This window comes from Anabrus simplex, chromosome 2, assembly GCF_040414725.1.
Source record: "Anabrus simplex isolate iqAnaSimp1 chromosome 2, ASM4041472v1, whole genome shotgun sequence".
NCBI lineage: Eukaryota > Metazoa > Arthropoda > Insecta > Orthoptera > Tettigoniidae > Anabrus > Anabrus simplex.
Window position 1 is genome coordinate 288,102,782 of NC_090266.1, and position 27,207 is coordinate 288,129,988.

At 38.4% G+C, this 27,207-nt stretch overlaps 1 protein-coding gene across 3 annotated transcripts in view; it reads left to right on the forward strand.

Annotated features, from left to right (window-relative positions):
- The window catches only part of LOC136864060 (patched domain-containing protein 3), a 752,635-nt gene that overhangs the window by 429,453 nt on the left and 295,975 nt on the right, over positions 1-27,207 (forward strand). For all 3 annotated transcript variants that reach the window (XM_067140595.2, XM_067140594.2, XM_067140596.2), the window contains exon 6: positions 23,080-23,183. In XM_067140595.2, coding sequence (XP_066996696.1) covers positions 23,080-23,183 — 104 coding nt within the window. The remainder of the gene's footprint in view (positions 1-23,079; positions 23,184-27,207) is intronic.

Here is a 27,207-nt window from a genome sequence, read left to right on the forward strand (position 1 = left end):
TCCAACCCTGCAGTTTGTACGACCATCATCATCAAGTGAGTTTAGCCAAAATACCATCGGTGAGACAGTGTCGTACGTGTCAATTGTTTAAAGTTTATCACGGGCATAAAAGTGAGTCAACCATATTTGTGAACACTTATCATGGCTGTGAAAAGGAAAAAGTGAACAAGCAAGTGGTAAAGAGGATGAGAAGTAGTGCTGGGACAACAGCGAAAAAGGTGAGGAAGCGTTCTGGGTATGGACTCATCAATAGAGTGATTTATTTTCTTCCTTTTGAGCTTCACTTACCTAATACCAGTACTGCGGTCCTGGAACTCGACTGGATGTTCGTTTGGCACGTGGTGACCCTGATATTAATGTGTTGGATGCTGCCTGCAGGGAGCATGACTTGGCCTATCGTGCTAGTAAACTTGACAACAAACGTGGATTGAGGCGTGCAGCTGACGAAATTCTACTACGCAAGGCCAAGCAGCGTGTGACGTCACTACATGCTTCGGTTGCAGAAAAAATGGCTGCGCTAGTTGTTGCAGGTACAATGGAAGGGAAACTGATGGTAGATGGTGGTATCAGGAGCAGACGAGGAAAACAGCAGAGGAAAGCGATGTGATGCTGAACAGACTTTAAAAAGTGAAACGTTATTTATTTCTTGTACACATGCAAAAAAGAAATTAAATAAAGATGCCTTGTAAAACATCATGGAGTTGTTACTTGAAAAATCTTCAAATGTAGTCAGGAAAAGGAATAGGTCTGTTGTAAGAAATAAAACACAATATAGGTTTTGTTTACCTATATATTATTACAACATTGATACATGGGTTTGTAGAATTTAATTTCGTGTACAAAAAATAGTATAAAATAATAATATACAGAACTGTAGAGATGTTAATTTACAATAGTAAATACATAATTTGTTTACAAAGTTTATTCAAATCACTAAACAAATTCTGTGGTGGATTGCTATCACAGATTTGAAATAACAGTTAATTACTTGTTAAATATCGGTTACATACAAAGTTCTTAGCTATGTATAATAAAGATAAAAATTAATGACCTTTACAGGTATACAAGAAGTCAACACTTAGGCATAAAATCAGTTTTGTGTACAAAGAAAAAGTTATATTTACCAAATATACTTTTATAAACTTTAAGACTTGTTGCCACTACAACAAAGATTTTAAATAGAGGTATGAATAGAACAAGTTTATTTCGACAACTACCCTTTTGGATAGCAGGGAACAACCCTGATTATTTATTTTGTAATGTACAATTGCACTAGGTACTAGCATAACCCCATGGCAAAATGGTAAGACCATCAGCTGACCAATGACGTTTGTCATTGTATGTTACCAAGGAGCGTTTTATTTGTTCGACAGTAAAAACCTGATTGGAGCGGGACATTATACGCATTTGTTTACAAAGAGCCTCTTTTATACTGTAGAGCACTCTACGATAATGATCAACCGCAACTGTTTAATTACACTCTGACAAGCACCCTTTGCTCTTTTTACTGAACGTGAATTGACCGCTTGATAGGTACACATTTCTGGAGCTAAGCCAATAAGCTCTGTCGTGATCTTGGTACTACATTCATCCTTCAGGACAACCTGACTTTTTTATTAAGAGTTTGAATGTGAAATTTATTGTCAGGACCGTAGGAGGACGTGTCAAAATGCTCAGAATGGTTTCGCATCACATCGTAAACGTTAGTATTGCGAATACAGTAAATGAAACTGTCAGTGTCCATGTAGAGTAGAGAAACGTCATCAAAGTGTTGTTTTGCAAATCCGTAATAAAAGTCATACATTTTTAGTTTGGAGTAATCAAGAATGACCATGCCTAATTAAATGGGTATAGTGTTAAGTAGTTCTGCGTTACCCATTTCAATAGTGAGGAGATCGCGATCAATGACTTTGTAGGTTTGAAAAATGGGTTTTGCAATGTACTGACGTTACCGTACTAGCCTTCCCACTGGTGACTAAACGAATGTCACGATGCTTGCGAGCATTTTCCATACTTTTTCCGTAGATACAGTTATTCATCAACTTGAAAAAATAACCTCAAAGTATGTGGTGGCGCGTTGAGGATGATCGGTATTTAGGTCCATATACGGTTGTCTGTTGAGTAAACCTAACAATGCGGTGGTGAATGTGCACTAATTGCAGACCATAGGTTAAACATTGAATCAGACTTTGAATGCGAATGACGTACCGCTTCTTAGGATATAGTGTGGCTATTAGCTTTTTGTGTGTAGATTCACTGTTAGGAGGAATCATTCGTTCAGCACAGAAAGGCAAGTCAGAATGAGCATTATGATTGCCGTAGGATAGGCTATGTCCACCTCCAAGACAAATCCGTTATTAGGATCTTTTGCTGCTGCATGAACGTCAAACGGTCAATTTCACTTTTTGACAGTAAGGCAAAATCCTTGCATGGTAGGAATTAAGACATTCTGTCCCCATATAAATTATTCACGTCGTAGTACATTAAGTACGAATCGATTTTGTGTGGGGTCATAGTTTTTTTGATACGGATTATTTGCTGTAGCGTGTCTGCTAACACGAGAAACTAATCCCCCTTGAATTCCACGTTCTAAAACAAGCGCATGCCCACATTGGTAAGAAGATCCAGTTCGATACCAGTGTAAAGAAGCATTGCGTCCCACGAGAGACTAGGCCTGGTGTAGTAGTGGCAAGGATCCAAACGGTAAATAGACATGCTCATTTTACGGACTTTTCAAACACGTCAGTGAGTAGAAGTGTGTCCACTTTCAAATACTATTCGGCATACTCACCTAGTGAGGTTATACCGAGCTTGTTCCACACGATACAGGCATGAGTGTACGCTTCGTATGGGATAACACTGATATGGATGACACTTGCAGACTGACAGGGTTGTGGATCATTTAGCAATGGGGGTACTGCTTTCATGCAAAACACTTGAAAAAGCAGACTCAGGAGGTAATTGATTTTCGTCTAATTTTGACCAGCTGTTGACGTAGTTGTAAGGAAACACACCCTTACGAATACAGAGCTGAAATTGATCAGGGTCAGGAAAATACTGACGAATGTAGTGTTAATCATCGCTAGGAAGACCCTTGACAAGTGTATCAAGAGAAAAACTCATACATTTATAAGAGCCTAAGAAGCGAATGCTAATGTCTCCTACACGTTGCGTAAACGAAATAAATCGCTCGTGATTTTTAGCAAGCACATTAAATTGACCACATTGTAAATGAGCAAACTCCCGTATAATAAAATGGTTGCCCTACCCAGACAAATTATGAAAAAGACAGGGAATAAATTTCGCTGCTTGATACGTACTATTACACATCTGATGAGCTGCTCCCCGGTAACGACCTGTGAAGTGACAGTGATCTCTCAACTTAATTTGTGTAGAAGTAATAGCTTGCTTGCAGATGTGACATCCATCGGTTTCGTCATGAGCGACTAAATCATCTAACGTCATTTCAATAGGAACTGGGTTTTCTAGCAGTGTATGAACACGATTGGCAAAATCTTTTAAGTTCTTTTAGCAACCATGCAGTGCAGTTAGGTCCCCGAAACATCTTAAAAAAGAAAGCTAGGAATTGTAGGAACAAACTACATGATTGTCAACCGAAAACGGTGTGTGCCTTTGAATGAGATCTGTATACGATTGGGAGGGATCTGGTTGACACTGTTGAATAGGAAATGTCAAACATTCAAAATCACCATAGACCACAAACGGAACGGGATCCTGCCGATGAAAATGACGAAATTTCATTTTTGTTGCCTCATCCTCGGGAAAGATGAGTTTTACGGCTGGTTGAGTTACACAATGATTGTCTAACCTAGCCTGTGAGGTAAGGTACTGTAAAAAGCGTTCACATACAGTATGTACTTTTTTGAATGATATTTAGAGAGTTGCAAATCTAGCAACCGGGAAAGGTTTATTATAAGACAATAGTGACTGCTGCTTCCGTGAGAAATGTACAGGAGTTGAATATGATGTTGTTTTTGCTCGGTAGCTCCATGCAGCGGTCCTACAATACGTTCTTCTTTTAAACCGAAGACATGAAACAAAAATTCTGGATTTTTGCCTCTAATATTGCAATATTTGACACATTCATAGGGAAGGTGACGTCAGCAAAATTTAATGTTTGAAGTAATTGATAACAAGTTTCCTGATATTGGGTAGGTTTGTTGCGATGCTGAGTAGCTGGCTTTAACGCGGCAGCGATGCACCAAAGAAAACAAAATTCATCGTAATTGCGAATGTTAATGACAGCCATTTTATATACAATTGATATAGGAAGGTCAATATACCGTGAACCGGAATTCAAAGGATCGTAACGACAAGCATTCAGTTGAAGGTGTAAAATACTTTCAAATGATTTTCCGCTAGTCCCTTCCTGAAACTTGTCAAATTTAGAAAGCAACGCATGTACAATGTGTTTGCGATACAATTCCGCAATATTATCAGAATGTAAAAGCTTTTTCATTTTGTAATTAGATAGAAGGTTTCGTGTACTTCAACGTTGTCCTTGTACAACACAAACCTGCAAGCTAATTCTCCGTTAAGTTTCATAGCTGGGTGTAACCCCAACCTTGCTAACACTTTATTGAGAAAAACATAATAGCAAGAATGCAAAAAAGATTTTGGATAAAATATTGTAGGAGTTTCTTATAACACCGCTTGCTATACGGTGAGAAAATCAACTGTGAATATCTCCCAACCATCAGAAGCCATGGTTAGTTAAAATCAGTACACTAGCACTTACTTTATAAACAGCAAGTATTACATTAGTGATAGTAGATATACTGGAACCTAGACTACGAACTATTACATGTCTTAAACTAAAAGTATAAACTATTACTTAATGCTGTACAGAAGGATACTACCTTTAACACAGAAATACTAAAACCTGGACAAAAAACTATTATAAGTCTTAATGCTGTACATAGAAATAGTACTAATAAATTAGTTTAACTTCCAGGCTAACAGGTTGTTATATGGAAAGGGTAAGTAAAAACACATAGCATATTAAACAATGCTTTGTCGTGTAAAACGGAGCATACAGGTACCGTTTTGCATACCCATATATTCCAAATACATAGAGCGACTGTTTAAGGCCTCAAACCTACTGTCAGATATTGCATTAAAGCGGTTAGGTAAGAAGACAATAAGTTCCTGACACATAATATACGAGGACCGTAATGTGTATCGAGTCTTTGTAGTGATGTGACAGGAGACGGTTGATTAACAGGCAGATCTTTCAACCGCTTAGTTTCTAGACCTGTGGATTGACCGATATTGTTAAGTTCAATCATAGGGTCCATGGCGTATACTAAAAAAAAGAAAAATCAGAGTTTAAACCTCAACAGGTTGTAGCAATATAAAAGTATATTTAGCATTTATAAGTTACTGGTACAACATACCTTAAGAAAACCTGCTTTGTATATCAGATAAAAGCGTACAGCACACTGAAAAAGAAGAGCTTGAGTGTGTAATATATACCAGCTGTATAAAAAAGTTAGAGTTTAAACCTCAACAGTTTTATAGCAATATAAATGTATGGTTAGCATATATAAGTTACTGGTACAACATACCTTAAGAGAAGTTGCGTTGTATATCAGATGAAAGCGTACAGCACACTAAAGAAAAAAGATTGAGTGTGTGATATATAGTAGAAGTCAATTGTCAGTTCAACTGAATTTTCATTTTGATGCGGAACATACAGTAATTAATTGCTAATCGTACGTAACATTGTACAGCGGTCGAGATTTAGGGAAAGCATCATTCAAGAGGACTTCACCTGGTGCAGTTTGCTAGAAATTGAGACGACGGCGAACTAAAAAATATAAAAAGATACAAATTATTTTGTTTTAAAAAATTGTTCAAATCAAAAGCAATCGGTTTAAAATAAGAATTTTTTTAAAAAATTACCTCTGTTACGTGCTTGGTTAATGGCTGAATAAACACGGGTGAATTTTCAACAACTGCCCTTCCAGTAAGAATCTGTTTACTATCTGGTAAAATAGTATGGTTAGGTTCACTAAAGATAATTACTTACAACATTGGTTTATTACAGACTTTGCTTGGTGATTTGTACAAACATGAAATAAACTGTGAAAAGTTGTCAAACATGTACTTTGTAAATTGAACTGAGTCAGTAGTAGACAATTCAGAGTGGGTAAATAAAGGGTTGTTAGCAGGGTCAGTCTGTGCAAACAGTAGAAAATAACATGTTTTACAGACACGCCGTTCCTTACTTTATTCACTAAAATTATTAATTTTGCATTCATCCATATTACATAAAAGTACATTTAACATGAAGTAGGTCAATAACCCCTCTCCCCTCCCCAATTTTGATGGAAGGTTCCACAGCGCTCCAGGTACTCCGCCCTACTTCTCCCTTCCCTCTCCACTGTACAGTATACTCGATTTAATCATCCAATAGAAGAAATCCACATCGCTCTACAAGGCCCCTCCCATTCTTGCCCTCCCTTCTCCACGCGGAGCGTGCCTCACCAAAAACTTTCCATGACCACAGTCCTGAAATAGTGTTTGGTGACAACGGATTTAACATCGGCAGTCTGGATAAGTACGTAAGTTTTCATTATATTAATACTTGTATATATTTTTATTTTTGTCATTACTGTTTCATGTTATCACTAAATTCTCTATCATTGACAAGTTTACGCTACGTAAACAATACTGTACATATATAAGCTTGTTTTTAAGTGATTTGATAGAATCTGAGGATGTTCTTGTAGAACGAAACATGTCATTCTATGTATGTTAGTGTGTATTTTACAGGTATGTTTATAGTGTTATAATTTACATTGTATTTGCTGTGTGTTTGACAGACTGAAAAACCTTTGTTACATTTGACTGTAATAAGCTAAAAATACTCCATATTAACAGTAGAAGTGTTAAAAATAAGCTAGACGTATTAGAAATGTTGCTCCATATCTTAGGTGAAGTCGATGTCTTGGTTATATCCGAAACCTGGGTTAAAAGCAACGAGGCCAAATATTACAATTTAAGTAACTACTCATGTTTGTTTGCTCACAGAGATACACAAAAAGGTGGTGGGTCAGGGATATTTATCCATAAAAAGTGGAAATTTAAAATGCTTAACAAATGTGAAATGAAACATAGCTTGATCTGTGTTGAGATTTGGGGAGACATCTCAGCTGGTAATTTCAATTCAGATAGTCTGCATATAATTGGAGGATACAATCCTGTGAGGGGCAATGCAACGTCATTTTTAACATCTTTGGAAAACTTCCTTTCTCAGACTAACACCTTTTTTTATTGGTGATACAAATATTGACACTTTTACTGAAGATCAATTTAAAAAGCAGTATATAAATATCCTTTCATGCTGTGGGTTCACACTGTGTAACAAAATTTATGCAACACGCACGACTGACAAAATCATCAACTCTTCTGGATCATGTAGCAGTTAACACAGATAAAATATATTTCACAGTTTCGAATGTAGATAATGACATAAGTGATCATAACATCCTTATCACAGATACTGTATGTCCGACTCGTTGGGTGAACGGTCAGCGTACTGGCTTTCAGTTCAGAGGGTCCCGGGTTCGATTCCCGGCCAGGTCGGGAATTTTAACCTTAATTGGTCAATTCCTACGGCACGGGGGCTGGGTGTATGTGTTGTCTTCATCATCATTTCATCCTCATCATGACACGCAGGTCGCTTACGGGAGTCAAATGGAAAGACCTGCACCTGACGAGCCGAACCCGTCTTGGGATATCTCGGCACTAAAAGCCATACGACATTACAGATACTGTATGGCCACATAAGAGAACCTATATCCAAAACAACACGTTGACTTTACCCTTAAAATGCAGGGATGAAATTAATTTAAATAACACTAATTTCCTGCCGTAGAATGCAAGACATTCTGCCCAGGAAATTAAGAATCAGATGTACAACTCCCTTATTACTCAAATACAAAAAAACACAAATAGAGGCAATCACCACACCATAAAGCAGAAAAACGCATTCAAAATAGATGTGGCAATTTCCTGGATAACATCTGAATTGATAAAACTCGTTAAGCGACGGAACACTCTTCACTCTAAACTTAAGATTGGGCAACACAAAGATAATATTCTTTTGAGAGAGGAATACATTAAATGTAGAAATTCAGTAACATTCCTAAAAAGAAAACTTAAGACAAATTATTATTCGGAAAAATTAAACGTGTATGATAAAAATCCTTAAAAATGTGGGAAATTTTGAATGAAATTATATATAACGAAAAGCACAGCTCAGAAACTTGCAAAACTCTGTCAATATGGAATGTGGTAATTAATGATAAACAAGAAATTGCTAACGAATTCAATAAGTATTTTACATGCATAGCCGATAACCTTGCATCTCAGATAACCAAACATGATATCATAGATCTGAATAGTAACCGCCAGCTTGAATACCTTTTTTATATCCAACAGTCAAATGTGTAAATAAGAATTTAAAAAGTAAAAAAGTTGTGGAGTAGATGGGATTACAGCTACTATGATCAAAATTTTGATGAACAGCTAATAACTAAGCTTGTTACATTAATTAATGAATCCATGGCAACTGGGGTCGTACCGCAGACTTTAAAAATTGCTAATGTTATCCCGATTTTCAAAGGAGGGAACACTAGTAACGCAGGGGACTATAGATCTATATCCATACTACCCATAATTTCCAAAATATTAGAAAGCATTATAAAGGTAAGACTAATGGGTTTTCTTAACAAACACAGATTTTTTATCGATTCCAGTATGGCTTCAGGGAGAATTCCAGCACAGAACTCGCTGTTACTAATCTTGTGTCGATGCTTCAGGAAAGCGTTGACGGTAACCAGATTGCGGCCGGATAGTTTATTGATCTCGCTAAAGCTTTCGACACGGCAAATCACGAAATTCTGTTATCTAATTAGAAGACGCTAGAATTCGTCGTGTTGCATTAGAATGGTTCCGCAGCTACCTTAGCGGAAGAAAGCAATTTGTTTCCGTCAATGGTTATCAGAGCACGGACAAGGAGGTGAATTGTGGGGTTCCACAAGGATCTATTTTGGGCCCTACCTTGTTTCTGATATACATAAATGATATAAATATTCTAAATTTAAAGGGTAAAATTATGCTTTACGCAGATGACACAAATGTATTCTACACTGGTGACAAAGTGGACTCGGTGATCAATAATATGCAAGAAGACATCATCGCAATAAACAAGTGGCTCAGTATCAATAAATTAACTATAAACGTCAATAAAACTAAATATATGATTATAAATAAGCCGAGTATAAAAAATATTAATCATTCAAAGACATATATTAACAACACGGAAATAGGTGAGGTCGATCACTTTAAATACGTGGGTCTAATAATAGATAAACATTTAAGCTGGGTAGAGCATGTTGATTACATTTAAAAAAAGATAGCTCCAGTATCTGGGCTTTTGAGAAGATTAAGATATATTGTCCTTAGGAAACTTCTACTTGCAGTATATTACTCACTCATCCACAGTCACCTACAATAACCAAACGTAATTTGGTCTCGTTGCAGAAAGTCAGCCCTTCATGAACTTATGGTAATACAAAATAAAGCAATAAAAAATATCTATAATCTTCCTTTTGACACGCCCACTCGAGTTCTATACACTAATAGTAAAATTATTCCCTTATCTATGTGCACTGGTTTTAGATCATTAATTTTTAATTCACAAAATTAAACTAAACAGTGTCCTGCACGATAGTAACTACACCCTGAATTCAGACATTCACAATTATAACACACGACGAACATGTGACATAGCTCTCTTTCAAATACACTCATATAAGTATGGTAACTGTAGCTTTAAGTTCTCAGCCATTCAATCATATAATCATCTTCCAAGAGATTTAAAACCAGTTTCCAATCTGTCATCTTTCAAAATTAAATTAAAGTGCTATGGAATCAGTACCTAAGTAAGTAGATGACTTTCTTCATAAGACTTTGTGTAATGGTAACGTAAAGGAAATATTTAGAGTAATGTTCATTATAACAAATGTATATATTTATTTGCAGCAATGCATATGTATCATATTAATTTTAGACGCTAAACAAATTGTATTGTACATTTCCTGTGTATGAGCCTTTGGCTCGTTGGAATTAATTAATAAATTAATATAATATCAAAATGGGGGACGATCATTTTTTCTGTTAGTGGGATGATTGAAATTTACAAAACATGTCATACAGCACATTAAATTTATTTTTTCAAAATTAATGTCCATGTTGTCGTAGCGATAAGTAATTCCGATAAGGTAAAGTCGAATGTTTCTTAGATTGCAGTGATCAAATTGAGAGGAATCTTTTTCATGTTTAAACTTACGATCAGTCTGAATTCCAAAAATAACGTAGAGAGGTTTTACTGTGAAGCGTGATGCTTTTACAACCCAGCTGTGCTTATCTGATTCTGGCAAAACAGGATACTCGTGCAGTTCCCAACTTGGAAACCGTATAGCTAATGGCGTATCATTTTCTACAATTTTAAGCAATCGAAGTCTTTTTTGATCAGATAATGTCACTTGCGGACGTCTCCATCGAATACGTTGCAGTATAATTTGTTGAGTCTTCGGGTGTTGTGGCTGCCTTAAGACAATTATAGTCACTGCGATCATGAATTAAAATGAGTTCTTGTTTTGCATTGCTAATAATACGTCCATAGTCTTCGGCAAAGCCTAAAATGTGTTTTAATGGTAACATTCCTATGAAGGTGCCATCTGCATTAATCATCTAGTCGTTGGTGGTATTGGGACACCGTCCTGCCATGCATAACGGTTTACTTTCTTCACAGCTAAACGAAAGGTAGAGTTTCACTGTACTTGTGATGCCAACATTTTTTGTACGGTCTACTTCAGCATTGTTTAATATGTAGTGTGATTCCTAAAAAAGGAAAGCAAGGGCATTATTATTCAGTTTTATGTGCTTACACCGCTTCCATCAGCCTTTTCTATGCGACCTTCGATGTAAAGGTAACTGTCATGAGTGTATACATCCTGTTGGTTGATAACAATGCGAATTTCATCATTTTTGTTGAGTCCAAACGTAAAGGGCTGATAAGAATGAAGCTCACTTCGTATTACACCTTCTTCGGTTTCTACCGACCTCATAATGTCTAGCATTTCTTCCGTGTTGTTTTTGTAGGGTATAGCCTAGGTCTAAAAGAATCTTTTTATATAGACGTGTTAACTTGATGGCCCTTCGTAAACAAGTGGTGCGTTTCTTTGGCAGATGCTGTGCTTTGTAGATTTGTTTTATACCGGTTTGAGATGAAGTTTGTACGTAACGTGTGTGTGAGGATGTAAATTAATGATATGATTGTTTTTGTTCACAAGCCGAAGGGTAATATCACTGATGCGTATTACAGTCAGAGGATGGTAAAGCACCACTGATGGTTTTTCACGTATGCTGTAGCCACCTTCTTCTTCAATAATAAAGTCGTGTAAGTCGTGTGAAGACTATTGATTGCTATATACGTCTGTGATAATGTTACAGGTGATGGTTACGTGATGATCATCCAAAAGTGTCGTAGGTTGGTCAGACTCGTGACGTACGTTCGGTGCTAGTTCTCGGGAAGAAAACCCAAGCAACGGTCCAATCGAATCGGGTTGTGATTTAAAGTCAATCTTGAAAGACGATTTAGTAACACACTTGTGGGTGACGTGGCTTGCTGTAAGAAAAAACGTTCTCTTTTTAGTAATATAGTTTTCAAGACCAAACTGATGAAACAAAGTGTTTTCAATGTGTTCCCGAATATCTTCTATTGAATAAGTGCCTGAAGGTAAAGTTAGCGCGTACTCGTCGCAATAAAACTTATTTAATCCCTCTCGAACGTTATAGATTTTATTGTAGCCTACAAACGAAACTAGTCCAAGTCCGTGTGAGCGATGTCCAAGTTCAATTGGCGGATTAAAGTAAACGGTAGTTTCGGGTCCCTCTCCACGTACAGTAAACATTCTTGCAACAGCGAACATCTCGTGCACGCTGATGATCCTCGTTTGTTGTCTGAATATCATATAGAAACATCAAACATAATCGACCACACATGCGCGTAGTCCGTTTTTGTACACGGTTCTTATTGTAAACAATAACTACACTGCTTCCGAAATAAACTATTAGCTCTGTCGGAGGAGGTAAGTCTCCGTAACTGTCAAAATACCACATTTAACGTAAGCAACGTAATGAGTTCCTGGTCCTTGACAATCATCTAAGTTGATTACGGCACTTTCGCAGTTACGTGGGTGTGCTGGTAAACGATCTCGCGTACCGGGCGAGCTGGCCGTGCGCGTAGAGGCGCGCGGCTGTGAGCTTGCATTCGGGAGATAGTAGGTTCGAATCCCACTATCGGCAGCCCTGAAAATGGTTTTCCGTGGTTTCCCATTTTCACACCAGGAAAATGCTGGGGCTGTACCTTAATTAAGGCCACGGCCGCTTCCTTCCAACTCCTAGGCATTTCCTATCCCATCGTCGCCATAAGACCTATCTGTGTCGGTGCGACGTAAAGCCCCTAGCAAAAAAAACGATCTCGCATAAACACACCTCGGAAATACTGAATTCCTAGTTGTTTAGCAAACGTAGCAATTTCCTCATGCGACAGAGCTCGACGTGGCAGTGCATTCAGTAGACGTTTCTTGGTGACATGTATATGCCCAGACCCTTTTTTATGGGGCCAGCTTCATATGTACACCTTTACCGCGCAATGCAATAGCCCCCATGGTTTTATTATGTCGTTCACTCTCTTTCAATTGTTGCTTTGCCTCTTCTACAGCCTTAACCGTTCTTGCCACAGCACTAGCTCCACCTAAAAGAGAACCTTATGCAGCTAGTCCTGCGAACAGTGCCGGTAGGAATCCTCCACGTTTTGGTACAGGAATAACTCGTGCACGTTTGTGAAAGGCCTTGTTGCTTCTAGGGCTAACTCTTGCTTTTGCAGCTCGTTGTGCTTTTGTGATGGCTAGCCGTATATCTTTTTCTCCTCGATAAGCTTGTCGTGTGGCTTCTACAGCTGCTTTCTTACCTTTTGCTTTTGTTTTTCTCTTTTTGCGACATTAGAATAACGTTGTTTTACCATCTTGGACACGCACAACTTCTCTCGTCAAGTCCAATTTACAAACTGAGTATTGTATTATTATAGCATTGGTTTATCTATATTTTTACAGCCAAATTATCTTTACAAAAAATAATTAATTTGAACATGTTTTAAATATACCTGCTATTACATTACCTTTTATGGTGTAAATTCAACACGGTCGGAATCGCTAACATCCCTTTTTCCATGTGTAAAGCAAGTCTCTTTTCCAAGTATTATTTGGTAACAACATCAAAAGGATTTCTTGGATCAGCTGCATCAGTCAGTCTCAACGTGTTCCCATAAACATCCCATATTGAATTGTTCCAATTTTACTTAATTCCAAAGCTAGATACCGTTTTGTGCAGACGTCTTTTTCATCCACAGGATCGGCAACTTGTACTAACTGGTTGTTGTTTACTGAATAGCCTTTTTCAGTTAGGATTGGCACTAAACGCTCTAAACCGTTTACACTTTTATCAACATAATCCTTTCTGGCTGCATCCGTATCGTTTGTTGGAGGAGCTAATCGTATCACTCGACGTTTCTGTGCGTCATAGTCATTGTCATTTGTTGATACTACAGCATGTGCTAGCAGGTAGGCTTTCGTGCACACGTCTTGAGGATTGACAGGATCAACTACGTTCATTATTTGTTTCCTTTGAGCGTCATACTCTCCTTTTATTCGTCGCAATCGGTAATAGTCTACATATTTTTTGAACACGCATCTGAAGGCTGTGTAGGATCATTATATTAATTAAACGCTTTCCCTTAAAAGCATAATCTAATTATGTAGTGCGCTGTAATGCAACTGCATCTACATAACGTTTGTTTGCAGGATCAGTGTCTTGCTTAGAATCCACAACAATCTGTGACACACGTCTTCATTTTGTTGACCGTGTTCTTCCAAACGCATCCATGCTGGTACTGGTAAACAAATTACTCGTTTGTTGCTATATATTATTCACACAATTTACCTTTTTACTCAGTCAACAGGAATATTATTAAGCAGAAAGACACATTGCCCGTAAGCAACCTAGTGTCTCATCTCCTACCTAGCTCTCTTACAACCACGCTATGTCGTCACCGAAAATTGTTTCCGTCTACAATTCGATGCATCATTGCGTGACCGTCATGGTGCGGTAAAACGAATCTCTTACTCACAGTCATTACCTCTCTGAACGGGGTACTATTTCAAAATATTTACATTTTTGCAAAGTCGCTGTATCAGCCACTGTATGTTTTCTTAGATCATGTCATGCAGGATCTTGAAAAAGCGGGTATGAGCTATTTTCCGTTCCATGCGCGTGATCAAGTCATGTCCCCGGATAATGTGCTTTCCAATTCTCTTATGATTTTTGACGATGTGGCTACTGAAAAGCAAGCCGTCATTCGAGCTTGGAGTTGGGGCGACACAAACATGTCGGCTGTTTTGATTTATATCAAATCTATTCTCGTATAACCAAGCAGTTGATACGTGACAACACCAATATTATTGTGCTTTTTCGCCAGGACGAACTCAACATGCGTCACGTGTATGACGATCATGTCAACACAGACATGATTTTTAATGACTTTAAACGTTTGTGTGCCACGTGTTGGTCATCACAGCGTCACGGCTTTTTGGTTATCGATAAAGAAAGTGATGTTGATCACGGCCGGCATCGCAAAGGGTTTGATCATTTCATACGTATTTAACCATCCGTGTAGGTTCTACAAAACGCACTTGTTCTGCATCCAACATCATGTCAACAACCACCAAGGAGGTTACACAATGTATCATCCGTGCACGGAACAAAATTCGACAAAAATTTAAGGAGTTGAAACGTGTTCAAGCAGACACGGATTTATTTTTTAAAATACAACTCGGTACACTATTGCAAACACTTTTAAAATCGATGTGTGCGCCTACACCTACTACATGTTCTGCTGCCACACAAACACCACAGCTAGAAAAAAAAAAGATGATGAAGAGGGAGAAGAAAATGGAGTCTTTACACCACCAGCAAAAATCAAGAGAGTTGAGTTTTTACCCACAGACATTATTGCGCAAACACCTACAAAACAGACTTCCTTCTCTGAGGTCTTATCTACACCCGAGTACCACGCACAGTTAAAGCAATTTCTTCAAAGTACGTACGGTCCACTCACCGCTCCCTACTTGGAAAAACTCTTTACAAGAAAATCCTACACAACCTACGGCATTCTCTACGAACAGGATCGTTTTCAAAATTGATGATAACAATCTCATCGTAAAAAATGTTACCTACAATCCAACTAAAGGTCTCCTCGAACTGCTGTTTCCACGAATACCCGATCCCGATATAATTTTGGATGCCGATCTTCAAAAATATAAGTCTATTCTATTTGCTACAGAAGCCTTTCGGCGTAATTACGAGTCTTCAGAGGCTGTCAATGCTAATAAAAGCTACAAGTATCGAGAAGTCATTTCTAAACTGTTTCCCAAACGTGACCACTCTGCACGTGGCCTCCACGTCACCCACAAACCCCTGTTACCCCACGTGTAGATGTGATGTACTGGAACAGCCCCAACAAACTCGTACAACGTTTGCATCTATTAAACGCTTCTCAACACGCTGGTCATACGGGGCATAACGCAGAGATACTTGAAATAGAAAAAGAATCACGTCATGCAGGTATTATCGAGTAATGTCTCCTCAAAGCAACACCACACCTGTCAAGATGGGTATTGATCACGAGTTACATAAACCAGCTCGTCGCAATTACCGTCGCAGGCGTGTTATCACGCGTGGAAAAGATGATATAATAAGCCGATCTAGTAGAAATTATTCCTTACGCCCGCAACAATAACGGCTACAAGTACTTCAATCAATCAATATCATCAATCAAACAATATTGATCTGCATTTAGGGCAGACGCCCAGGTGGCAGATTCCCTATCTGTTGCTTTCCTAGCCTCTTCCTAAATGATTTCAAAGAAATTGGAAATTTATTGAACGTCTCCCTTGGTAAGTTATTCCAATCCCTAACTCCCCTTCTTATAAATGAATATTTGCCCCAGTTTGTCCTCTTGAATTCCAACTTTATCTTCATATTGTGATCTTTCCTTCTTTTATAAACGCCACTCAAACTTATCCTTCTACTAATGTCATTCCACGCCATCTCTCCGCTGACAGCTCGAAACATACCACTTAGTCGAGCAGCTTTTCTTCTTTCTCTCAGCTCTTCCCAACCCAAACTTTGCAAAATTTTTGTAACGCTACTCATATGTCGGAAATCACCCAGAATAAAAATCGAGGTGCTTTACTTTGGATTTTTTCCAGTTCTTGAATCAGGTAATCCTGGTCAGGGTCCCATACACTGGAACCATACTCTAGTTGGGGTCTTACCAGAGACTTATATGCCCTCTCCTTTACATCCTTACTACAACCCCTAAACACCCTCATAACCATGTGCAGAGTTCTGTACCCTTTATTTACAATCCCATTTATGTGATTACCCCAATGAAGATCTTTCATTATATTAACACCTGGATACTTACAATGATCCCCAAAAGGAACATTCACCCCATCAACGCAGTAATTAAAACTGAGAGGACTTTTCCTATTTGCGAAACTCACAACCTGACTTTTAACCCCGTTTATCAACATACCATTGCCTGCTGTCCATCTCACAACATTTTCGAGGTCACGTTGCAGTTGCTCACAATCTTGTAACTTATTTATCACTCTATAGAGAATAACATCATCCGCAGAAAGCCTTATCTCCGATTCCACTCCTTTACTCATATCATTTATATATATAAGAACATATAAAGGTCCGATAATACTGCCTTGAGGAATTCCCCTCTTAATTATTACAGGGTCAGATAAAGCTTCACCTACTATAATTCTCTGAGATCTATTTTCTAGAAATATAGCAACCCATTCAGTCACTTTTTTGTCTAGTCCAATTGCACTCATTTTTGCCAGTAGTCTCCCATGATCCACCCTATCAAATGCTTTAGACAGGTCAATCGCGATACAGTCAATTTGACCTCCAGAATCCAAGATATCTGCTATATCTTGCTGAAATCCTACAAGTTGAGCTTCAGTGGAATAACCTTTCCTAAAACCGAATTGCCTTCTATCGAATCAGTTATTAATTTCACAAAATGTCTAATATAATCAGAAAGAATGCCTTCCCAAAGCTTACATACAATGCATGTCAAACTTACTGGCCTGTAATTTTCAGCTTTATGTCTATCACCCTTTCCTTTATACACAGGGGCTACAATAACAATTCTCCATTCATCTGGTGTAGCTCCTTCGACCAAACAATAATCAAATAAGTACTTCAGATATGGTACTATATCCCAACCCATTGTCTTTAGCATATCCCCAGAAATCTGATCAATTCCAGCCGCTTTTCTAGTTTTCAACTTTTGAATCCTATTGTAAATTTAATTGTTATCATATTAAAATTTTATTACTTCTTTGGCCTTAGTCTCCTCCTCTATCCCGACATTATCCTTGTAACCAACAATCTTTACATACTGCTGACTGAATACTTCTGCCTTTTGAAGATCCTCGTAAACACACTCCCCTCGTTCATTAATTATTCCTTGAATTTCCTTCTTGGAACCTGTTTCTGCCTTAAAATACCTATGCATACCCTTCAATTTTTCACTAAAATTTGTATGACTGCCAATTATGCTTGCCATAATGTTATCCTTAGCTGCCTTCTTTTTCTAGATTCAATTTTCTAGTAAGTTCCTTCAATTTCTCCTTAGTTCCACAGCCATTTCTAACTCTATTTCTTTCCAGTCTGCACCTCCTTCTTAGTCTCTTTATTTCTCTATTATAATAAGGTGGGTCTTTGCCATTCCTTACCACACTTAAAGGTACAAACCTGTTTTCGCATTCCTCAACAATTTCTTTAAACCCTTCCCAGTTGCTACTTGTTTTACGTCGCACCGACACAGATAGGTCTTACGACGATGATGGGACAGGAAAGGGCTAGGAGTGGGAAGGAAGCGGCCGTGGCCTTAATTAAGGTACAGCCCCAGCATTTGCCTGGTGTGGAAATGGGAAACCACGGAAAACCATTATCAGGGCTGCCGATAGTGGGGTTCGAACCTACTATCTCCCGAATACTGGATACTGGCCGCACTTAAGCGGCTGCAGCTATCGAGCTCGGTAGACCCATCCCAGAGTCTGTTTACATTTTTTTACCGTTTTCCACCGATCATAGTTACTTTTTAGAAACTGCCTCATGCCTGTTTTATCAGCCATATGGTACTGCCTAATAGTCCTACTTTTAAGACCTTTCTTTCTATCACATTTATTTTTAACTACCACAAAAACAGCTTCATGATCACTAATACCATCTATTACTTCAGTTTCCCTATAGAGCTAATCTGGTTTTATCAGCACCACATCCAGGGTATTTTCCTTTCCCCTGTGGTTGGTTCCATCATTTCTGAATCAGCTGTCCTTCCTATATAAACTTATTTGCCATTTGTTGGTCATGCTTCCTGTCGTTCGCATTTCCTTCCCAATTGACATCTGGCAAATTCAGATCTCCCTCTACAATCACATTTCTTTCCATGTCGCTTCCCACATAGCTGACTATCCTATCAGATAATTCCGAATCCGCGTCAGTGCTACCCTTTCCCGATCTGTACACTCCAAATATATCAAGTTGCATATTATCTTTAGAAATGAGCCTTACACCTAGAATTGCATATATCTCATCTTTAACTTTCTCGTAGCTTACAAATTCTTCTTTCACGAGAATGAACACTCCCCCTCCCACCATTCCTATCCTATGTCTACGATACACACTCCAATGCCGTGAGAAAATTTCTGCATCCATTATATCATTTCTCAGCCGTGATTCAACTCCTATTACAATATCTGGTAAATTTATATCTATTAAATTACTTAATTCTTTTCCTTTCTTTACAATACTTCTACAGTTCAACACTAACAATTTCATGTTATCCCTACTTGATTTCCAGTTCCCTGTTCCCTTATCACCGCTCCCTAGGCCATCCTGGTTCCCTGAATGTACCTCCCTATTACCCTTCCAAACAAATTTGCTAACTTATACGTACCACTGCGGTTTAAATGAAGGCCATCTGAGCGCAGATCCCTATCTCCTACCCACCCATTAGGATCTAGAAATTTCACTCCTAGTTTCCCACATACCCACTCCATAGTCTCATTTAAATCACCAATCACCCTCCAGTCAGTATCCCTCCTACACAGTATTCCACTAATAAGAATCTTCGCTTTCTTAAACTTCACCCGTGCTGCATTTACCAGATCCCACACATCTCCACACATCTCCACACATCTGCTGACGGTCATCGACGTGTACTCCTAGTTTGCCTTTGCAGAACACGTTCGCTCCAAGACTGGTGCTCTAGTAACAGAGGCTTTCAAGCGGATCATTCAACAATCCAAGCGTTGTCCACGTCTACAGTACTTCCAACGGATCAGGGTAAGGAGTTTTTTTTACAACAAGCTGTTATCTTTTTACCTCAAAACACTCGGCATTCATCATTACTCCACATACAGAAATCTCAAGGTAAGTGTAGTTGAACGTTTTAATCGCACCCTGAAAACACTCATGTGGCGACAATTTACCGCTCAATCGCTGGATTGAACTTCTTCCTAAACTTGTGTACAAGTACAACGATACGTTTCATCGTATCATCGGTACAAATTCTCGTCTTGTCATCAAGAATACACCCCGCTTAGATGCCATTCATTACGTGATCAAAATAGCCGATCCCACCGTCATCGTCTTCAAAAGGGTGATTTTGTCCGCATCAGCAGGCACAAATCCGTTTTTTCTAAAGGATACAAACCAAACTGGAGTACAGAAATTTTTCAAATCAACAAAATCAAGCTCACCAACACGGTCACCTATTTACTTCATGATCTTACAGGACAGCCCATTAAGGAAGGATTCTATGCCGAAGAGTTGCAAAAACCAAGTACCTTAATAATTATTAGTAGAACGTGTTCTTCGTCGCCGTAATAATAAACTGTACGTCAAATGGCTTGGTTTCAGTAACACCTTCAATTCATGGATTAATAAGCAAGACGTACTTTAAACCATTATTGCGTTGCTTTTTTCAAAAAACAATACAAAGGCTTGGCAAAAACCAACTCCCAACGTCCAATCTAGTGATTTAGCGGAAACTCACAGCCAACGCCCCTCGACTTTATGCATGAGAGTAACCCACAGCCAATGCCCCCAACGCAGCGCCTTGGCGAAAACTTACGGCCAACATCCCAACGCAGCGTTTTGGCTGAAACCCACGGCCAGCGCCCTAGCAACGGCAAATTGGCGCCAACCAACAGCCAACACCCAAGATGGTGGCTTGGCGGGAACTCACGGTCAACGCCCTAGCAATAGCAAATTGGCGCCAACCAACAGCCAACGCCCAAAATGGCGTCTTGGCGCCAACCGGAAGTCACAACCACAACCCACAAGCCACAACCGCAACCACAAACCGGAAGTCATTATCTATTGTATCTTCTTCCTATTGTTCTTCCCATTGTTTCCATTGTTCCCATTGGCCCCAAATTCCTGTAGCCCTACTACTCCAATTTCTTACTCTTTGCCTTATAAATGAATATTTGCCCCAATCTGCTCTCTTGAATTCCATCTCTTTCTTCATATTATGCTCTTTCGTACTTTTTAAAGCTCCACTCAAGCTTATGCTTCTACTTGTGTCACTCCATTGACAGCTCGAACCATACCACATGTGGGGCGGGGGGCACAAAAATGTATAGACAACAAAAAGTACCCGGATCTGATGGATATAGCGGAGGGGGAGTGGGGACATCAAAATTGAAAGAAAAGCCATAAAATGGTAAGTTTTGGATGCTCTCTGAGGGAATTTTGACAGAGTCATAAAGGTTGACAGCCTACCAACTTATGTGCGGTAATAATAGTACTATACAATAAAGGAACTATAATTACCTATGTATTGCAATTAAACCGAAGTACGCCGTGATTATGCAATTAATGTAGTGTTTGACTACACAATAGATAGAACTGAAAAGACATACTGACTGAGTGAGACTGCCAGACTGTCCAAAGCGCGCAGTAAGCGGGTGACCTTGCGAAAATATACCCCTGCTACCCTTCGTTGCAGAACATGCTACACATTGCTCCGCGGGTCTCCACTACTTGCTGTGGCGCTGTATAATTCGGTTAGCCGCGACGAACGACGTTTTGCGCGCATTTCCGCTAAGTATTTTTCTTGATAATTAAATAAATTAAGGAAAAGAATTAGCCGAAGAACAACAGGGTTTGCACATTTTTAAATAATTCCTACTTTTAGGCAGCTAAAATAGAATAAAATGTACTTCTCTTCACAAAGTGTGGGCAACTGCCCCCCCCCCCCCCTTTCCTAATCGCCGCTTCTGATCTCCTTTACAACCTTACTACAAGCCCAACATTATCTCATAACCATGTGAAGAGATATGTAACCTTTGATGCTTTTCACGAGAGTTTAATCCTGATGTAACAAAGTAGGCGGAGCACCTTGTTGTTACACGTGGTCATAGACGTAATTGATTAGAGAAGCAACCGTCGCACTCACTCAACTGTATGGGAGCTCGAAGAAAAGTAGTAGTCGCATTAATTTTATTCTATTTTAGTTTATTACATTTAGAAAGTTTGGAAGAGTACGTAATCAAATTAAAATATGCTTGTCATATATACCGGTATATGTGTGTTTTTATTTTATTTTATAAAATAGTGATTAAATAACGAGAAATGAAGGCACAAGGCGTGGTCTAATACAGGAAGTCTTCTCGTAGTGAGGGGAAGTCCCAAGCTGTACAGCGTGGAGATAAGGTGTTGCATCTTGCAGCAGCAGTCAGTGTCAGTATTCATAGTGAGAGAAATGGAGCAAGTGGTGGGACCATCGCGTGTAGTGAAGCACAAAAGAGGAAAACCGCTCTGAGGTGACCATAGGCATGCATTGTGTATGTGTTCAATAAACTAACTGAACAGAATCCAGGTTTAGTCGTTTATTCAGAAGTTCAGATCTTCGCACTGTTGTCGTATGCGATCCGCAGCCCTGTACGTCCGAACACGAGACGTTGACGGGGTGGAGGTCGATATTGCTCAGTGAATTACAACTCTTTCTTTGGCGGAGGCGTGGACATACCATGTTTACATCAGGATTAAACTCTCGTGCAATCTGTTCTCGTCACTAATAGAGTAGGTAATTACACAGCGCCGTTCGGCCCACCAGGTGACCTTTACGCAATATCAGAGCAGACAGGGAAAGCAAGTGGAGATATGGCCAGAGTCACGAGTGCTCATATTCCTGCTATTCTGAATTGTCCATATTCACACTTCTGGTGTCACATTGGCTGTGATCTGTTCTGTGAACGCCTTGCTGTCTGTCACTGCTGCCCTTACAGTGCACCTATCTCGATTTTCCGCTCCTAAAATCCCACATGTATTACCCGGGACTTGAACCACGACCATTTTGGTGAGAAGCTAGTGATTATCTCACTGAGTTATCACGTCCCTGACATCAGTCGTACAAACTGCAATCTACCTGTTATTTGTGTTACAGTGATTTTACGTTTACTGAATCGATCAGCAATTCTTATGTGGCATTATCATAACAACCTTGGAATTCATAAAGATAATATTATAAATAAAATTGTTGTTGAAATTACAGATATATTAATCACAACATGAACGTTACCGCAATTCAGCGCTTCGTAAATGACGACAAATATGGCCAACTTCAAAGCTGTACGCCTGTTGTAGTATTTACAAACAGGGTAATTTTTGACATATACCAGAATGGCAACCGGAAATATAGTACAAACTGGTGAAATGATTTTAATGTTATTAGATGTTGAAATAACTGAGGCCTGTCGTAAATTCCATTCTAATAGATAAGATCTGCTAAGATATTGCTCTAATGCAAAATATTTTTTCTCTTTTAAGGCCACCGCACCTGTCCTGGAATGGGAGAAGCAGTTCTTGCAGTTTATGAGCCATGCATCTAAAGACGTAGAAGGAATGCAAGTTTATTACGAAGCTGGAAGGAGGTAAGTTAGTGTTTAACATCTGCATCTTGAGTCTCATTTGAACAGTCAGATAATAAGTACTTCAGGTATGGTACTGTATCCCAACCCATTGTCTTTAGTATATCCCAAGAAATCTTATCAATTCCAGCTGCTTTTCTAGTTTTCAACTATTGTATCTTATTGTAAATATCGTTGTTATAATAGGTAAATTTCATTACTTCGTTAGTATTAATTGCCTCCTCTATCTGGACATTATCTTTATAACCAACAATCTTTACATACTGCTGACTGAAAACTTCTGCCTTCTGAAATTCCTCGCCTACACACTTCCCTTGTTCATTGATGATTGCTGGAATGTCTTTCTTGGAACCTGTTTCTGCTTAAAATACCTATCTAATGCGCCGTTCCCGGCTCCCTGACGGGACGCATAAGATCCAGGCTAGCATAATTACGATCCTTCCGACTAACATAATTCTATCATTTGGGCTATGAGTTCCGGATAAGAGAAAGACATACCATACGGAGCCATAGAAAACTTAAATCACACATAGAAACACCTCTCATACGTTGCTTATTATATTTCTTACGCTACCAAGTTGTTGCGGCATTCATCCACTTAAATCTAAGTCTCTACGCTACGAAACACATTGAAAAAACTGTTTAAATTTTTACATATCTTGTTTATTATATAATTGTTTCAATCCAAAGGTCGAATGTTAATCTATCCTCCCTAAAAAAATCTGATAGAGGAAACTGCATGTTCATCTGACTATTTCGTCCATTTCTAGCAAACATGGCCTTCATTTCTTAGGTCTATCTATTTCTTTTACTCGAATACATAATTAATCATTTTCTTTCCTTTTCTAGCTTCTCCATGTCACCCTTTCACTCAATACTTCCACACTTCAGGCGTAAGAAGAAATCGAAGAAATGTCAGTATCGGGTAAAATATATGCAAGCGATGTTTATCTAGAATCTACCGGTAATTGACCCGTCCGGCACCCACTATGCATTATAAAGGAAATGTTGCTCGATTTAGTCATCCTTTAAACTAAATCTACTGAAATCTATTGCACTAAGTGCTTAAATCTTGATTGCCCAAAAATCAAGGACAGAATGTAATATACGGCAAATTATTGAAGTCCGTATAACCAATTATTCAGCTGAACATTATTATCATCCAGCTCGTAATTAACAACTTAAAAATCATGAGTCTAAAAATGTCAAATTCACCATCTTAGACCTTTAAAGAAATGATCAAATCGAAATAAAGTGTAAAATTAATAGATTGAAACGATTAAGTTAAATATGTTTGGATAATTAAAACTTGTGAAATAGTTTAGAACATATTTGAGTAGTTAAAACTTGTATGAGTAATTAAAACATATTGAGTAACTAAAACTTATCTGGGTAATTAAAACTTATTTGGGTGCACCCTAGCAAAGAAAAAATATTTACAACATGAGTCCTTACAAGCTAGAGTGTAGACTGAGGGTGGTTTCAAGATATACAGTACGCATTTTAGGCCTAAAACCATATCTCATGAATTGGAATTCTCCTCTATTGCCTATGAAGTTTTGAGTTAATTATTAGCTCTCCCTCGGAGCTCATATTAATCTGCTGACATATAGTTATTCCTATCTCTCGCAACATATCAATAGATACCTATAAATATCAACCTGGGAGGATAGTCCCCTAATTTTTCTACAAGTAACTGGTTTGGTTTACAATTCTGAATATTCATACTCCTTATTGTCTCTTCTTCTTCTGCGTGAATATTGATAAGTCCTCTTTTAAATTAATGTAATTTTTATAAATGGTTCAGTAAGTACCAGTAAGATCCACATACCATTCTAAGATCTGAATCTTCTCATCATTTAAGTTGAACATACGTGCGACATTATATATTCTAACGACTACTCTAATAGTTTCATCTGAAATATACTAGCTAATGTGGTCTGCATTGTGTGAAGACTTGACCATCAAATATAATTCCTACATTTTCAGTCAGTCATCAGTGATAGGATGTTGCCTAAGAAGTTATTACATTTCCTTTCGCCTGAGAATAGATCAAAATTAGAAGACATCTGTGACAGAGTGCATGTGTTTAATTCATCCTCCTAACTGAGATTTCGTTGACACTACCAAGTGTGCACGCTAACCAACAGGTGTCACTCCAATCTTACTTGAACTTTTTATGCTTGCTCGTAAGAGAAATATTACGTGAATCTGCTACATATTCATTTCCCTTTTAGTAAAACTCAACATGAAAACCATTAAGTCCACTACTACGTCACCGTGCTCACCCTCGCGAAGAATCAATAACTATCACCATTCTAAATTATCAATCTCATATCAACTTCTCTTAAATAATCATTATTATACTTTCAAACATATATTCCGTCTCCTTTACTAAATACATGTCCACTTCCTTCAATCGTGGCCCTTATTATTTAAATCACGGTTCATGGACATATTTCACGATATTATGACCTTCATTCCATCATAACCTTCAATTATCGTAAACACATTTGTCTATTTAGCAAGCATATCCTACTGCTGGTTCCTAACTTGACATTCATTGGTCATAACCAATGTACACACGAACCTAAATCTCTCTTTGACATAGCATACAATTCATTGTCACCTTAACAAACTCAGTATTTCACACTACATGGATCACATCTCGAACGTAGGCTTTCTTCACTGATTGACTACCTATCTATGGATTTGACATTCATATATGAAGATTACCTATCCACCTTTGCTCTAATTCAATACACCACTTTCGTCGCTTCATTATTTCGCACGGAACCAATTAACAAATCATATTACACTTACATATGAATATATAAACATTACTACACTAATTTAAAAGTAAGACTTATCTGAATTCAGCAGCTCCAGACGTCGGCATATGTCCAGCTGACAGGACATACGGATACACCTCCTTTTATTTCCCTAGGTGAATGGGAAATATTGGCATAATTCTCCTCTGGGCTTAGTCATCTCTCGGCAGGCAACGTCATCCGACGGCACCCATTTGGGCAGTCTGGCCTTCCATCTTCTTAGAACATCTTGCTCATCTCTGGACTAGTTGGAATAGAATAGCAAACAAGATCAATTAGCATTTCCATCATGAACAGCTGTGATAATCTGTCTAATGCGAAAGATTGTTTCTTTTGAAAGAGCTGATCTACTTGTCTAATATTCTTCTTGGGGTAGTATATTTCTATGATTTGAAACAAACAGATTTTCTTTCTTCTATGTATCCCGGAGTTATTACAGGATTCCCACTCTTTAACTTTGGTGATATCGAGTAATACGTCAGCAGAGACTGCCGTGACGTAAGCTTGTCGTAGTTTATTCTCAACTTTCCACGTATCTTGAAGTTCGCGGAACGAAATTATTAATCTTATGCTTAATTTGCGACGTAGCTTCTAAAAGTCTGTTCTTTGTTTCCGCTGAGCTGATCTTTTGTCGATACCCTCTTTAAACTCTGACGTAGTTACTTTCGTCTTCAACTCGGATTTTGAAAGTAGCAATTCAATCTCGTTTTTCTAATTTTTCCTCAATAATTGTTAGTAACAATCTTCACATTCATTCTTTTTCACTGCCTTCTGGATCTAAATTCCTTTCTCTAGCGCCTGAGGTGAATACTTTTGCCTTCGCTTGCGGTGTGGTCAGACATTTTGACATTAATTATTCTAAGATACCTGGGCTCCATCTTTGTCCTTCTTACGAACGGAACTTCTTATAACAGTGAAATGGCACAATATATATATATCCTTCCATTCTTCACTAAAATTTGCATGACCGCCAATTATGTTTGCCATCATATTATCTTTACCTGACTTATTTGCCAGATTCAATTTCCTAATAAGTTCCTTCAATTTCTCCTTACTTCCACAGCCATTTCTAACTATTTCTTTCCAACCTGGACCTCCTTAGTCGCTTTACTTCTCTGTTATAATATACTGGGTCTTTACCATTACATACCACCTTTAAAGGTACAATCCTGTTTTCACATTCCTCAACAACTGCT